The sequence below is a fragment of the Phyllostomus hastatus genome, unplaced genomic scaffold (assembly GCF_019186645.2).
Source record: "Phyllostomus hastatus isolate PE091 unplaced genomic scaffold, TTU_PhHast_1.1 phas_scaffold_39, whole genome shotgun sequence".
NCBI lineage: Eukaryota > Metazoa > Chordata > Mammalia > Chiroptera > Phyllostomidae > Phyllostomus > Phyllostomus hastatus.
In genome coordinates, this window is record NW_025334028.1 from 6665235 (window position 1) to 6679956 (window position 14722).

Here is a 14722-nt window from a genome sequence, read left to right on the forward strand (position 1 = left end):
AGAGGTGGTTCTCCTCACCTGACGGTGCTTATTGACTACAATTGTTTCTGTCTTGTGCCTGGGACACATCCCTCACTCTCAGCTGATACCGTCAGCACACCTGCGATGCACAGGGCCCTGTGCTCGAGGCCTCCAGATTTGCCTGCGGTGCATCAGTGGTGCTGTTCCTGTCTTGGGGATGAGGACACTGAGGTTCAGAGAGGCTCCATAGATTAGCAGTTGCATTTTCATGTGGTTCAGCCTAAAAACATGTCCTAGGTAACACAACAATTGTGGTCAAGAGTCAGAAAGCTGGATCCAGAAAGACTGATTTTCTCAAAGCCACAGAGCTGCCATAAGCACAGCTGAGCTGGCTCTGCCACCTCAGGCTCGCTGGTGGAGCTGCTGTGACACATGGGAGAAGCACTATGGGAACAGCCACTCCTTGGCTCTGCTCACCTGATGTAGGGTCTCTGAAATAAGAGCCTTGTAGGACACAGGAGATGTTGTGACACTTTAAACTGAACCTTGCAAAAAACGAACCAACCTCTCTAGGGCCACCTTGGATGGGCTTGTGTGATGCTTCCAAGGGCTACTTTCTTTTCTTAGATGCTGCTGAGACCTCTAGGTCACGTCAATGTGGAAAACTCTAAAGTTATCTAACTTTCATCCACTTCTTCACCAAAACCATCTCATCCTTCTCTTGATTAGGGTACTGCTGCAGGTAAAGACATGGCACCCAGGTTCAGAGGAGCGAGGTTCTAGATTTATTTGGACTAATTGGGGAACATCCTTTAGTGAGAAGATTCTAAATAGCTATGCCAAAGGTAATTTGCTGGTTTTCCCTGTGGTTACACCTTCTCATATACCGAAGGCCAATGGTGTATGAGGGGCCTGGTCTTAGGGGCTGCTGTTAGCCCAGAGCCCCGAATCAAACACGAGTCACGTGGTCATCACGAAGCATCAGGCGCCCTTGAGAGAACTCTCTCTAAGGAACACTTAGGCAACTGGTCAAGAACACCGACAAATTCATAATCATTTATTGCAAATCACCTATAGTTTATACATTATTAATGGCAAAATAACACTGTTAAACACCTGCTGGATGAAGAACTTCATTATGACAATTTCCTATTGGCATCACTTCTTTTTCAAAAATTTAAAATTTCAATTTTAAATCCTACATCTTTCCTAAAAAGATCTATCTTCAAAGGGCTCCACCGCCAACTCTATAAGTCTTTCTTTGGCTCTAACACCTAACACAAAGGGCACACAGTCCAGTCAATTCAACATGCTCTTTACAAGGCAACATAACATACAAAAATTTTTTAATCCTGAAGCTACATAATGATCGCTTTATATTTTGCTGCAAAATCAGTGATGGCTGCATGCAGGTGAAACATTAGTAGACACTAAGTTCTAGATAACTCTCAGCTATTACTATCTGATGGTCTGGTGTGGAAAATTAATATGCTTGTTTAGCAGAAGCAGCTAAAGTACATGCATCAGTGGCTAGGATCAATTAGAGTATAAATTAGGTATCTAAACATTGAAATGAGAGCTTAATTTGATGTCTGGCACATCTGAGTTATACACCTTTAAAATGACAATAACAAAGAGGACAAAATTGAACACCTAAACAGGGACTGGTTTATGGGGTCAGCCAGGCGTATGGCTTGGGACACAGAACTAGCTGGGCAGTGAACAGATCTCTTTTGATGCAAAAATGGTGGAGCATTAACAAGCTGTAAATGGGGCAAAAAAAGAGAGAGAGAGAGCCATTTCCTGTATTTTCATTTTTTAAAATGTTCAATTCTCTAACTTAAAAAATAACAAAAATATAATAATTACAAAACAGAAACATCTTTAGTTACTACTTAGACCCCCTCTTTTGTCTGCTACCCTGTCCCTCTGCCCTTCAGGTAGTGTGTTTTAAAATAATGCTGGGTTAAATGGTAGAAAAGAAAATGCTCTCCTGAATCACACTGAAAGAATATTAAATTCCTTCATCTTGTCAGGGTTAACACTGGGAACAAGCACATGACAATGTATGTTTGACATGTTGTAGCCACAGCAATTAAATCACATGTCCACACTCTAAGGTTAAATCATCATTACATTGACTTAAAAAACTTTTGTTTTCATTGGTAGTTATATCTTGACTTTGAGACAAACAAAATATTTCTGAACCACATAAATTCCATTCCCTCCCACCCTCTATCCCCTCCCACAATCCAATGAGAAAGAGAACTATAGTAACAGAAGGCAGGGACCAAGGTGTCAAGGGCAGACATGTGGGACGGTGGTTCCAGGTTCAAGCGCTGCCATCGCCAGTCCTGGCTTTCCGGGCCTCGATCATTGGCTTGGTCGCCTGTTTGCGGTCAGTGGCCAGCCCCAGCCAGCACATGATGTCAATGAACCAGGTGGTGGGGTTGAAATTTAAGCCAAATTCGCTTGCAGAGTAGTCAAAGGGAAAGGTGTGGTGGTAATTGTGGAAGCCTTCACCTGGAAGACAAAATGAGCATTGAAACAAACCACTCACCCACCTCTCTGCACAGGTCTTGAATCACTTACTGGGGGTCTACCATGTACAAGAAACTGCATCAGGCTCTTTAGAGAGCAAAAGACTTAATTTCTACCCGTAGGAAGCTCTATTTAGTTGGCTAGAAAAACTAAATGTAAACAGAAAAGGACAATAAAGTTATCGGCATAAAGTCACAAGATAATTTTCCTCTAAGAATTGGAGACATGCTACCATGATATCAGAGCTGAGCTGTACTCTGTAAGCTAGATGCTGACTGGCTGGTAGCAGACTGTGTGTTCATAAAAGGAAAACAGCCTCTGTGGGCTGGAGCAATGAGAGCAAGATCTCGGGAGAACTTGGGAGAGATAAATGAGAATCGTTCAAATAGGTAAGTCAGTCAAGGAGTTGGATCTTGAAATAGCTGAAATCTGCCTACATATTGTCCTGTCCCTCCCAGTGCACAGCTTTTCCTCCTTTTTGTTAAAGTGTTTTCAGGACGGGGATTACCTCAGAGCTTCTTTCATTTGATTTTTTAAAACAGTTTTATTGAGATATAACTCACCATACAATTCACCCATTTAAAGTATACGGTTTAATGTTTTTTCAAATATTCAGACTTGCGCATCCATCACCAAAATGAATTACAATATTTTCATTAACTAAAAAAGGAAACCCCAAACCCCTTAGCTGTCATCCCCCAACCACCCCCAACCATCCCAGCCCTACTTCCTGTCTCTGAGATGGTGAATTCTATGTGTCAACCTGATGGGCCAAGGGGTGCCCATTAAACATCATTCTAGGTGTGTCTGTGAGAGTGTTTCTGGAGAAGAGTAACATTTGAGTCAGTGGACTCAGTAAAGCAGATCACTTTCCCCAGTGTAGGTGGGTTTCACCCAATCCATTAAGGGCCAGAAAAGAACAAGTGGAGGGAGGAATTTGCCTCTTTTCCTAATTCACTGGTTGACCTGAGACATCTATCTCACCTTCTGCTGCCCTCAGACTGGGAGCTACAGGATTGGCTCCCCTGGTTCTCAGGTCTTTGGACTTAATTATACCACTGGTTTTCCTGGGTCTCCAGCTTGCAGACTACAACTCCTGGGACTTCATAGCCTCTATTATAATATGAGATAATTCCCCATAGTCAATCAATTAATTAATCAATCAGTCTTTCTATGTTTGTCTGTCTGTCTATATACAGAACCAATAGAATATATCCATGTTTATAAACATATCCTACTGTTTCTCTATATATGGAAATGTACTATGAGGAATATATATATATGTAATATATGTAACAGTATATATACTGAGATACACAGAGTTTTTCTTTCTCTGGAGAAACCTGACTAATACAGTCTCTATAGATTTGCCTATTTTGAACATTTCGTATAAATGAAATCATGCTATCCTATGTGACTGATTTCTTTCACTTAGCATAATGTTTTCAAAGTATAGTAGGTATCAGCATTTAATTTCTTTTTTATATGGATATACCACTTACCATGCCACTATATTTATATCAATGAATTTATCCATGGATATTTGGATTATTTCCACTTTTTAGCTATTCTGAATAATGTTGCTATGAGCATTCAAATACAGGTTTTTGTGTGGACATATGTTTTGATTTCTCTTAGGGATGAATCTAGGAATAGGGTTGCTAGATTACATATTAACTGTTTTTAACCATTTGAAGAACTGCCAGATTTTTCCTTTACTACTTAAGTGGCTATAAGTCATCACATGGTTCTTATCCTGACCACATTTTAAGGATTCTGCTTTGTACTGAGCACATCAGATGGACTGACCTGTGGTCTGCCCTTTTCTTAATTTAGGTGTTCTCTACTCTGCCCATCCACCCTTGTCATTTCTAGGTTCTTTCCTGTATAGTATAGAGAAGTTTAACCCTTATTTTCAGAAACAGTCACTGGTCTGCACAGTTGCATATAAGAGCCTTCCAAGAACCTTCATGAAGAAAACTGACTGGGAGTCCAGTGTTGACCTGGATGGATTTAAAACCAATACCCAGCTGTTCAGGGTATTGGATGCATTGACCATGGCCACATTCCTTGGGTTTCCTGGATCTCCTTCTCTCTATAAAATGGTAGCAGTCTCTGTTATCCCCACTCAGGTCTTGCTCTCAGGGTCAATGCTCGATGTGGCTCTCTCCTTAGAGTCCTTAGAGAATGAAGATGACAGAAGGAGAAAGGAAAGCAACAGGAGGGTCAGGAAACGTCCTCCTGTTTTCCAAGGCACTTTGCTCTCTGCTTATCCTGTCATCCCATAGCTAAATCTGGTGCTCATTCCACCTTATATTGCTCTTGAGCCTTACATGGAAAACCCTAACAAAGTGGTGATAGGAACTCATTGCTGGGAGAGGCAGAGATCATTTCTATTCAATAGCAGGAACTTCTCTTCCTGTGTTTGAGCTCTGTGCTAAATACTCAGCTTACCAAGAAGTCAACTGCTTCTATAAAGCTATCGTTAACATTTATTAATCACTTACTGAGTGCCAGCCTCATACAAACTGCTTTAATGAGTATGAACACCTATAATCTGCACACCTCTGAGCTATGATTACTCCCATTTTAAAGTGAGGATGTAAATGAGTGGAAGGGACAAGAAATTTGCCTAAGACCATATGGTTGGTAATAAAAACAACATAACTGAGGGCTTATTTTGTACTAAGTACTGCTGCAAGTGCTATTTATTAACTTGTCCAAACCTCCAACAACCCCAGCAGGAGGTAAATACTACTATTATGCCCACTTTACAGATAAGGACATGAGGTGTGGAGGAGTCAGGTAACTTGCCCAGACAGTAAGCAAAGGAACCAGGACTCTACCACACTGGTTGGACTCCAACGGCTTCTTAACCATTTTGTGGTACCACGAGATGCCACAATCTCATTTTGTCCTATCTCTTTGTTTAAAGGGCTGCTTGCATACGGTCAGCCAAATGATAGGACAGCTGAGGATATTCAGGCAGCTGGAGAGAAAAGTCAACTGCTACTCTCCTGTAGGAGAATTTCCATGGCAAAAATAAATAGGTACTAATTATTGATCACCTACTATGTACAATTTACATATATAAATATTTTACTAATTCTCATATCCCATAAAGAAAGCATTACTAATCCCACTTCATAGGTAAGAGGACTATAAATCAGAAGTTAGGTGACTTGTCCATGAGTCTGGATTCTAACACCAAAGGCCCAAGTTCATTCCATTCCACTCCACTGCCTCTCTTTACAGGTTCCACAAAACTATGAGAAGCCAAGAAAATTGAGCTGCCATTCTCTCCATTGGCTCTCACACCCTTACTCACCAACAGCACCCAGAGTGACCAGTGGGTTCTGCCGAGGGCTGATGTGCTTATCATAGGGCCGGTTTCCATACATGTGGGCAGCACTGTTGACCAGCCAGGTGATGTTGAGTGAGATGGTATAGCGAAGAATGGAGGCCAAGAAGTAGGAATTCCACAGACTCTCTCCCCAGATGCACCAGGGCACCAGTGTGGGGACCACAAAGCACATGAGCACCACGGAGATCTTATAGTACCTGGAAGGCAGGATAGTAGGCTTTCAGTGGGCATCTGTTGATGGTGGTGAGGAAAGGCTGAGCAAACTATAGAAAAAGTCAGGAATTGTGCCGGACAGCAACTTCAACTCTTTCTGTGTAAGGAATAACCTGTTACATGCCACTCTGTGCAGGGGCCACACACCTACATATCTACAGGTCTAGGTAGGTTAACACAAGTTTGAGAATTAGCTCAGGTAAAAGGTTGCAGAAGCAGTGGGGCCTGCAGCATATTTCAGAGGAATTTTGATATAAAATGATCATCATTTTACTAAAAGCCATGTGTCTTAGAGCTACATTTGTCCTATAAGCCACCAGTTTGACAGCTCCTAGCTACTTCTTTGATCAGTCAACCTGATAATCAGGCTTTCTTGAATAATTTCAAGAAATATTTAGTATTTCTGGAATAGTTTTCAGGCACATGATTCTGTGCTAACTTAGCTAGGTAAAAAAGGAAAAAAATCCTCTCTCCAAAATGTTCTTTGCCCATTAAAGATCACATTCCAAACCATCATAAAAAAAATAAACACTAACTATAGGAATAGGCATCACCACATAAAAAGTGATCATTAAACAGAAACAATCAATAGTTTGATTTCTGGCCTTGTGTATCCTGTAAACATTTACTGAGCACCTGTTGTATGCCAGGACCTGAGTGCTGATGATACAAAGGCAAACTTGAGATGATCCCTGGGCCACAAAAGACTAGCTTAGCTCTACGCAGGAACAGGAGAGGGGCTCTGATGGGAAAGTGTCCAAAGCCACCTGTTTGTAGCGATTTCTTCCCTGGCTCCCATTGGCTAACCACGTTTCCAGATCTGGGTTAAGATGCATATGTATAAACTGGGAAGTGGCACCATGTGAGGGCATGAGATTCAGCAGGTGGGAGGCTTTGACTTGAATCTAGATCTGATTCTGGATGTTGAACAGGCCTCATTTTATTCTTTCATGCTCTTTTTGCACACAGTTAGATGGCTCCCCAAACACAGAACATGAAGCAAGGGCTTGTGTGTGGGTATATTTTGGGAAGTGAGCTCATACTACAGCAGTGGGCAATGGGAAGAATGAGACAGGGAAGGGGAGAAAGCTAAGTTAGGGTGCTCTCTGCTGTGGGCAACTGAAGTTGGACCTTGAGGGGGCAGATTTTATTCTCTCCAAGCATAAAAGAAGGGACCACAGGGATGTCACATGGAGGGATATTAACTTCCTTACACTTTCAGTTTGGGTCAGAATGGCTGAGTGTGTTCCGTAGGCAGCTCAGGTGGAGATGACAAAGAAGCTGGGATAGGAAGTGAAAAATAAACAGTACATAGAAGCAGTCAGGAGCTGCAAGATTGTGGGAACACACATGGTGAACTGCTGTAAACTACCAATCCACACATTCCCCAAGCAGGCTCTTTGTTTCTTTCTCCTCTAGCACTCTTTCCAAGTGTCTTAAGCAGATACATTTGCCATCTTCTCCATTAGGGAATGAATGATGGTTATGGATGTACTATAACCTGACAGTCATGTTTAAGGAGATCCTGAAAGATCTGCTCTCAGGCAGGAAGGGCTTGAGCACAGTGGCTCACTGTAGCCTCACCAGGGTGCCGGCTCCCAGTGGTCCCCAGGAAGGACAGCTGTGTTCCATGGAGGCTGAGTCTCCCACCTATTGGATTTTACACTAATGGCTAAACTTTATTATAGTTCTTAACAAGTTAGAAGTTCTTTCTCCAAGATCAAGAGAAATAAATGATCCAGAAAGAAAATGAGAGCCTTTTGTAAGGTTTCTGGTTTGAGTTTCTGTTCATTAAAAAAGTAGTTATTGGCTAAAATTTATTACAGTAGATGCATGTGGAGAATAAATAAAACAAAACACGTAATTATTGTTCACACAATTTTTCAATTCCACTTTTTCAAAATAAGATTTTAAGCCATTCTGAATAAGAAGAGGAAGGAGGAAGAGGAGGGTGAGAAGAAGAAGGGAGAGAGAAGAGGAAGGAGGAGGAGGTGGAGGAGGATAAGGAGGGGAAGAAGAAGAAGGAGGAGGAGGAGAAGAGGAAGAAAGAAGAAGAAAAGGGAAAGAAAGAAGGGGAAAGAAGGAGAAAGGAGAAGAAAGGAGGAGGAGAAGAAGAAGGAGGAGGAGAAAGAGAAAGAAGAAGAGAAAAGGAGAAGAAGAAGAAAGAAGGAGGAGAAATAAGCAGCACAGTTATGCAAGGTGCTGTTGGATTATACCAGTGTGGACAGGTGGCAGCAGCAAGGACAGAGTGAAAAGGTGGGCTGAGAGCATGAGACAGGGCACAAGAGATGTCCAATCCAGCAGTAACTGTAATATCTCGCAGGGTTCTTATAAAGATCAACTACTGATAACTACCTTATACTATGTGCTTATTATGTGCAGCACTATTCTGACACCTTTACATATACCGATTCATTTAATTTTAACAAAAACTCTAGGAAAAATGTACCATCACTATGCCATTTTACAGATGGGGAAGTTGAGCAATAGAAAGGTTATGCAGCTGGCCCAAGGTCACAAGACTAGTAAGTAGTAGGACCAAGATTCAAATCCAGGCAGAATCACTGGAGACCATTGTGCTACTGTGCTTTGCAAATGAAATCATGTGTGCATGTCTGCTCTAGAGACTGCTAGCTGCACATAAATATCGGTTCCCATAATGATAACCCATGAACACCCATTTTCCAGTCACTGGGCTGCAAGGTGGCTGCATTTTAGTGCAAAGAGGGCTCCTGGGAGGTCAGACGAGTGGCTATGGTTGGAGAGGCAAAGACAACAGACAAAGAAGGGATGGGTAGTCTTAGAGTGGGCTCCCCAGAGTCTCAGGCAGAAGGCTTTTGGGCAGAGCTCTTGAGGGATACCTGTGAGGGAGGGTGGAAGGCAGGTTGGGCTGAGGGAGACACTCACCCATAATGGGTTTCAGCAGATCCAATAGGGAGCTCTGGGGCTGGATGACCCTTTAGAGTTGTTCCAAACTTAAAGGTCTTGGTATCATGCAGCCATTGGTCGCAGGGTGCCCCTGGAAGGGGGTGAATCCTTGGACAAACCAGTTCCATGTGGGTGGGCAAAAGCCATCCCCAGAATTCCATGTGAATGAGGGCCATTCCCAGCAAGGGCGGCAGTGTGCGAGGGTGAGAGCATAAGCTACAGAGGAGATCTGGGTGAAGCATGCAGGCACACGCCAAGGGCCCTGGGAATGGTGGTGAGCACGGAAGAGCATGGTGCTCTGACAGGAAAGTAGAAGACATGCCCAGGTCCCAAGACTGCTGCTGCAGCTGTTACTGCTGCTGCTACTGCTCCTTGTTTGCACCTCACAGAAGGAAAGCAAGCAGCTGAATGTTGCCAACAGAAGGCATTTTGCAAACTAAGTGTCTCTGTCCCTTCCTCTACTCTGTCCCAACCCAGGACATTTGAAAGAGCCTCTCCTTGCCCTGTTCTGAGCCATTGTCTTGGCCCTCATTTTGTTCCTGAAAAGAAGGAAAAAAAATTTATTGAGGACTTGCTCTGTGCTGGGCACCAGGCTAAGTATGTCAGAGGACACCTTGTCTAAGTAGGTGCCGGGCCCTTGCTCTGCCTGGTCCTCTGGAATCCCCCTTCCAGGTTTGATGGGCCCATAGGACTCAGCTTCCACTCATGCCCTGGCCCTGCCTCCTCCCTCTGAACTGCTTAGGAAAGCCAGGTGCCTGTCTGGGATCTGCTTCCAGAAACTCCACTTCCCTAGGGAGCTGGGTCCCTGTGGAGGGATGGCATCAGCAATGTGGCTTCCCAACTGGGAGGTGAAAAGGGCCTGGGTTTCACCTCCTGGCACAGTCACTGCCCCGCCCAAGTTCCTCTTCCTTAAAAAGACACGCTCTTTAAAAATCACTGCCCTCATTCTAACAAAGCTTTAGCAGATCCAATTATAGGGTTGTCCTCTGCTCTTTCTGTTTTCTGCTAGGATTCCTCCTTGTGTGTTCACTGTGATGGATGAAAGAGGAAGGAATTTTTAGGTGAGTCTGCATGGGATTGTCAATGAGGCAGATCTTGATGCTGATAATAGTAAAAATTCTCCCTGATCATTTCAAACCCACTCAGCATATCTTCCCATGGTAGTAGCCAAGTCCCCCTTCCCTCCTCCTGTCAGCCATCTCCTAGGGCAGCTGGTGTGCATTTAATTATAGTCACAGACCTTCTTGCCTTGGAACAAGTGCTGAGAAGGCTTCCCACCTCCCTTGCTTAAAAACACTCACTTCTGAACACCCTAGTCAAGGGTCCAAAGGCCAAACTCACCATAAAAGCCTCCAGCATCTAATCTTTCCTCATTTAAAAGATTTCTTTTCTTCAGTTGGTGGTAGAAAAGGAGGCTGAAGAGAGCCCATCAGTATTGCTTTTTGCTAAATGGGTTTTTTGTGTTGTAAAGAATCATAGAATACAGGGTGGGGCAAAAGTAGGTTTACAGTTGTTCATATGGAAAATAATATAATAATTAATAAATAATAATGCAAGAATAAACTGTTTCACATACTTGTAACTGTAAACCTACTTTTGCTCCACCCCATATTTAACTACCCAGCCCTGCCACTTTCTAGCTGTGTGATGTTAAGTAAATTATTTAGTTGCACTGAGCTTCACATTTCTCCTCTGTAAAATGCAGGTACTAACAAATTTATTGAGTGCCTACTATGTTCCAGGTACTGTTCTAACACTGGAAAAATAAAATAAACAAAACAGACAAAAACCCCTGCCCTTAGGGAGCAGGGGTATTATGGTAGAAAAGTTGTTTTTATACATATTTTCTGGTAGGGAAGACGGGTAATAAAATGAACAATATATGCAGCATGTTAATGGTCAATACTAAGAAAAAATAAAGCAGAGGAGAATATGAAGTAAGGGTACTGACACAGAGTTTTTGAGTAAAGACTTGAAGGAAGTAAGAAATTAGTCACATGGCTAAATGGGGCTAAAGACTCTAGGCAAAGGAAACCACAAACACCAAGACCCTGAATCAGGAGTCTCCTGCATCTATGACACTTCCCCAGTCTGACTGACCTACCTCTTCCAAATATCAGGAAACATCTCCTGCCCTTGTAGGATTTCTTTGGTCTCCTTGGACCAGACAAGGTGTCCAGTGCACTATTCCTATAGCTTCTTGCACTTGTCAGCCCTCAGTATTCAGACTTACTGGCTTTGGGGGCCACCCTACCTGCTGGATTGGTGATCTCCACCCCGTCTGCACATTAGAATTGATGGGGCAAACATTTAAAAATGTCTGATGATGGGAACTCACTGCAGCCCAACTGCATCCAATTGAGTCAAAACTTTTGGTCTGAGCACTGATACTTTTTAAAGCCTCTCCACTGCAAACATGGATGGTAGTCTCTCCATCATACACCCCCATCCTTTCTTTTTTCCTGGAATGCACTGATTTTGTTCAGATATCCATCTGTCCTGCCTGCAGCCATGCCCTTCAGAGAAATGGACACTACTACACAGGGCATGGATCCTGACTGGTCTGAGACAATCATGGTGATCTCATTCACTTTACCTATAATTAATGTAGGAACTAGCCAATAGTGGTCAAAAAGATAAGAGGGAAAGGATGATTATAATTTTTATTTATTTGTTTGAAGTATTATTATTGATTATGCTATTACAGTTTTCCCAATTTTCCCCTTTTATCCCCCTTCCACCCTGCCCCCCCAATCCTCCAGCATTCTGTCCCCTTAGTTCATGTCCATGGGTTGTACATATAAGTTCTTTTAGTCCTCTGTTTCCTATACCATCTTTTTATCTCTCCCTGTCTATTTTATGCCTACCAGTTATGCTTCTTCTTCTTCCCTGTACCTTTCCCCTGCTATTCCTCCTGTCTCCCTCTCCACTGAAATCCCTCCATGTGATGTCCATTTCTCTGATTCTGCTCCTGTTCTAGTTGTTGGCTTAGTTTTTGTTTTCATTGTTTTTCTTTTCTTTTAGGTTCATTTGTTGATAGTTGTATTTTTTGTCATTTTACTGTTCATATTTTTATCTTCTTTTTCTTAGATAAGTCCCTTTGACATTTCATATAATAAGGGCTTGGTAATGATGAACTCCTTTAACTAGACCTTATCTGGGAAGCACTTTATCTGCCCTTCCATTCTAAATGAAAGCTTTGCTGTACAGAGTAATCTTGGATGTAGGTCCTTGCCTTTCATGACTTCAAATACTTCTCTCCAGCCCCTCCTTTTTTGGGGGGTGCTGGGTGCAGTGAACTTTATTGATGGTGCATGACAAGGCAAGGCTCCCTAAGTCCCTCCCCTCTTCAGGGGGTCTTCAGGGGGTCTAGGATGGAAACTGGATGTCAGGAGATTCTCAGTGTGTTGGGGGATCGATTTGGGGCAAGGACTCCCCAGCAGCTGAAGGTCTCTCTTCCTGTCATTGGGGCTGGTGGCCCATGAGGCTCTAACTCCTTGGAGGCCATGTGGACCACAAGGTCCACCACTTTGTTGCTGTAGCCAAATTCATTTTCACACCAGGGAATGACAAAGTGGTCATTGAGAGCAATGCTAGCCCTGGCATTGAAGGTGGAAGACTGGGTGTCACTGTTAAAGTCACAGGAAACAACCTGGTCCTCGATATAGCCCAGGATGTCCTGGAGGGGGCCCTCTGATGCCTGCTTCACTACCTTCTTGTTGTCATCATATTTGTCAGTTTTCTCCAGGTGGCAGGTTAGATCCACAACTGACACATTGGGGGTAAGGACATGGAAGGCCATGCCAGTGAGCTTCCCATTCAGCTCAGGGATGACCTTGCCCACAGCCTTGGCAGCACCAGTGGAAGCAGGGATGATGTTCTGGGCAGCCCCTCGGCCATCGCTCCACAACTTGCCAGAGGGCCCATCCACGGTCTTCTGGGTGGTGGTGATGGTGTGGACTGTGGTCATGAGTACCTCCACAATGCCAAAGTTGTCACGGATGACCTTGGTCGGAAGGCCAATAGGTTGGTGGTGCAGGAGGCATTGCTGACAATCTTCATGGAGTTGTCATACTTGTCATGGTTCATACCCATCACAAAAATGGGGGCGTCCACAGAAGGGGCAGAGGTGATGACCCTCTTGGCTCCACCCTTCAAGTTAGCCCAAGCCTACTCCATGGTGGTGAAGACACCAGTGGACTCCACAACATATTCAGGAGCAGCATCACCCCATTTGATGTTGGTGGGATCTCATTGCTGGAAGATGGAGATGGACTTTCCATTGATGACAAGCTTCCTGTTCTCAGCCTTGGCTGTGCCTTTGAACTTGCCATGAGTAGAATCATACTGGAACATGTAGACCATGTAGTTGTGGTCAGTGAAAGGGTCATTGATGGCAACAATGTCCACTTTGCCAGAGTAAAAGGCAGCCCTGGTGACTAGGCACCCCACATGGCCAAATCTGTTCACTCTAATCTTCATCATGGTGTCTCAGGGTTGAGCCTGGCACTGCACAGGAAGACACGGCTGTCTGTTGAACAGGAGGAGCAGAGAGCTCTCCAGCTCCTTCTTGCCTGCAAGGTTTCTTTTGAGAAATCAGCTGATAGCCTTATGGGAGCTCCTTTGCATGTAACTCTCTCTTTTCCTCTTGCTGCTTTTAAGATTCTCTCCTTATCTTTAATCTTGGGTAACTTAATGATGATGTGCCTTGGTGTGTTCCCCTTTGGGTCCAACTTCTTTGGGACTCTCTGGGCTTCCTGGACTTCCTGGAAGTCTATTTCCTTTGCCAGATTGGGGAAGTTTTTCTTCATTATTTGTTCAAATAAGTTTTCAATTTCTTGCTGTTGTTCTTCTCCTTCTGACACCCCTATAATTTAGATATTGGAATGTTTCAGGTTGTCCTAGAGGTTCATAAGTCTTTTTTCACTTTTTTAAATTTTTGTTTCTTCATTCTGTTCAGGTTGGATGTTTATTTTTCCCTTTTGTTTCAAATCATTGCTTTGAGTCCTGGTTTCCTTCCTGTCACTGTCAGTCCCCTGAATATTTTGCTTTATTTCATTTTGGGTATCTTTCATTTGTTTTTTCACTTTTTGACCAAGCTCAATCAGTTCTGTGAGTATTTTGATTACTAGGGTTTCAAACTCTCCATCAGATAGGTCGGCTATTTCCTTACTGCTAAGGTCTCTTTCTGGAGTTTTGCCCTGTTCTTTCATGTGGGCCATATTTCTTTGTTTGATGCACCTGTTAAGTTGTAAGGGGGCGAGGCCTTAGGTATTCACTTGGGCAGGACAACCCTCCTTGCTGTGATGAGGGGCTGCCTCTGGGGGAGGGGCCAGAGAGGCCAGAGAGGGAACAATGCAGCTCACCTGCTCGTCTCTGGTGCACTTTCCAATGGACTCTCTCATGAGACTGGGAGTTTCTCCCACCATGGCAACCCTTGCCGTAATCCACAGTTAGCTCTGAGTCTCAGTTTCCCCTTCAGCCAACCCTGCCCTCGTGGTCTGCGGCTTTACTGTGGTTTTTCTGAGCTGGCCCCACCCACATGGTCTCGCTGCAGGTTCTTACCAGTCTGGTTGTTCTGGTTGATTTTTTCTTTAATTCCTTGGTTGTCGGAGTTCCATGCAGTTTGATTGTCTGCTGCTTCTGGTTGTTTATTGATTTTAGATGGGTTGTTATCCTCCTTTTGGTTGTGTGATGAAGCAAAGGGTTTCTACC

General features: G+C 43.6%; 1 protein-coding gene and 1 pseudogene across 1 annotated transcript in view; both read right to left on the reverse strand.

The window, feature by feature from the left end:
• Positions 1-1004: 1004 nt before the first annotated feature.
• SCD5 (stearoyl-CoA desaturase 5) overlaps positions 1005-14722 on the reverse strand; it is a 163135-nt gene continuing 149417 nt past the window's right edge. The window contains exons 4-5 of the mRNA XM_045819956.1: positions 5831-6063; positions 1005-2484 (exon numbers count right to left, since the gene is read on the reverse strand). Of these exons, the coding sequence (XP_045675912.1) occupies positions 2294-2484; positions 5831-6063 (424 nt within the window). The 3' untranslated portion in view covers positions 1005-2293. The remainder of the gene's footprint in view (positions 2485-5830; positions 6064-14722) is intronic.
• LOC123806696 lies at positions 12396-13492 on the reverse strand (annotated as a pseudogene).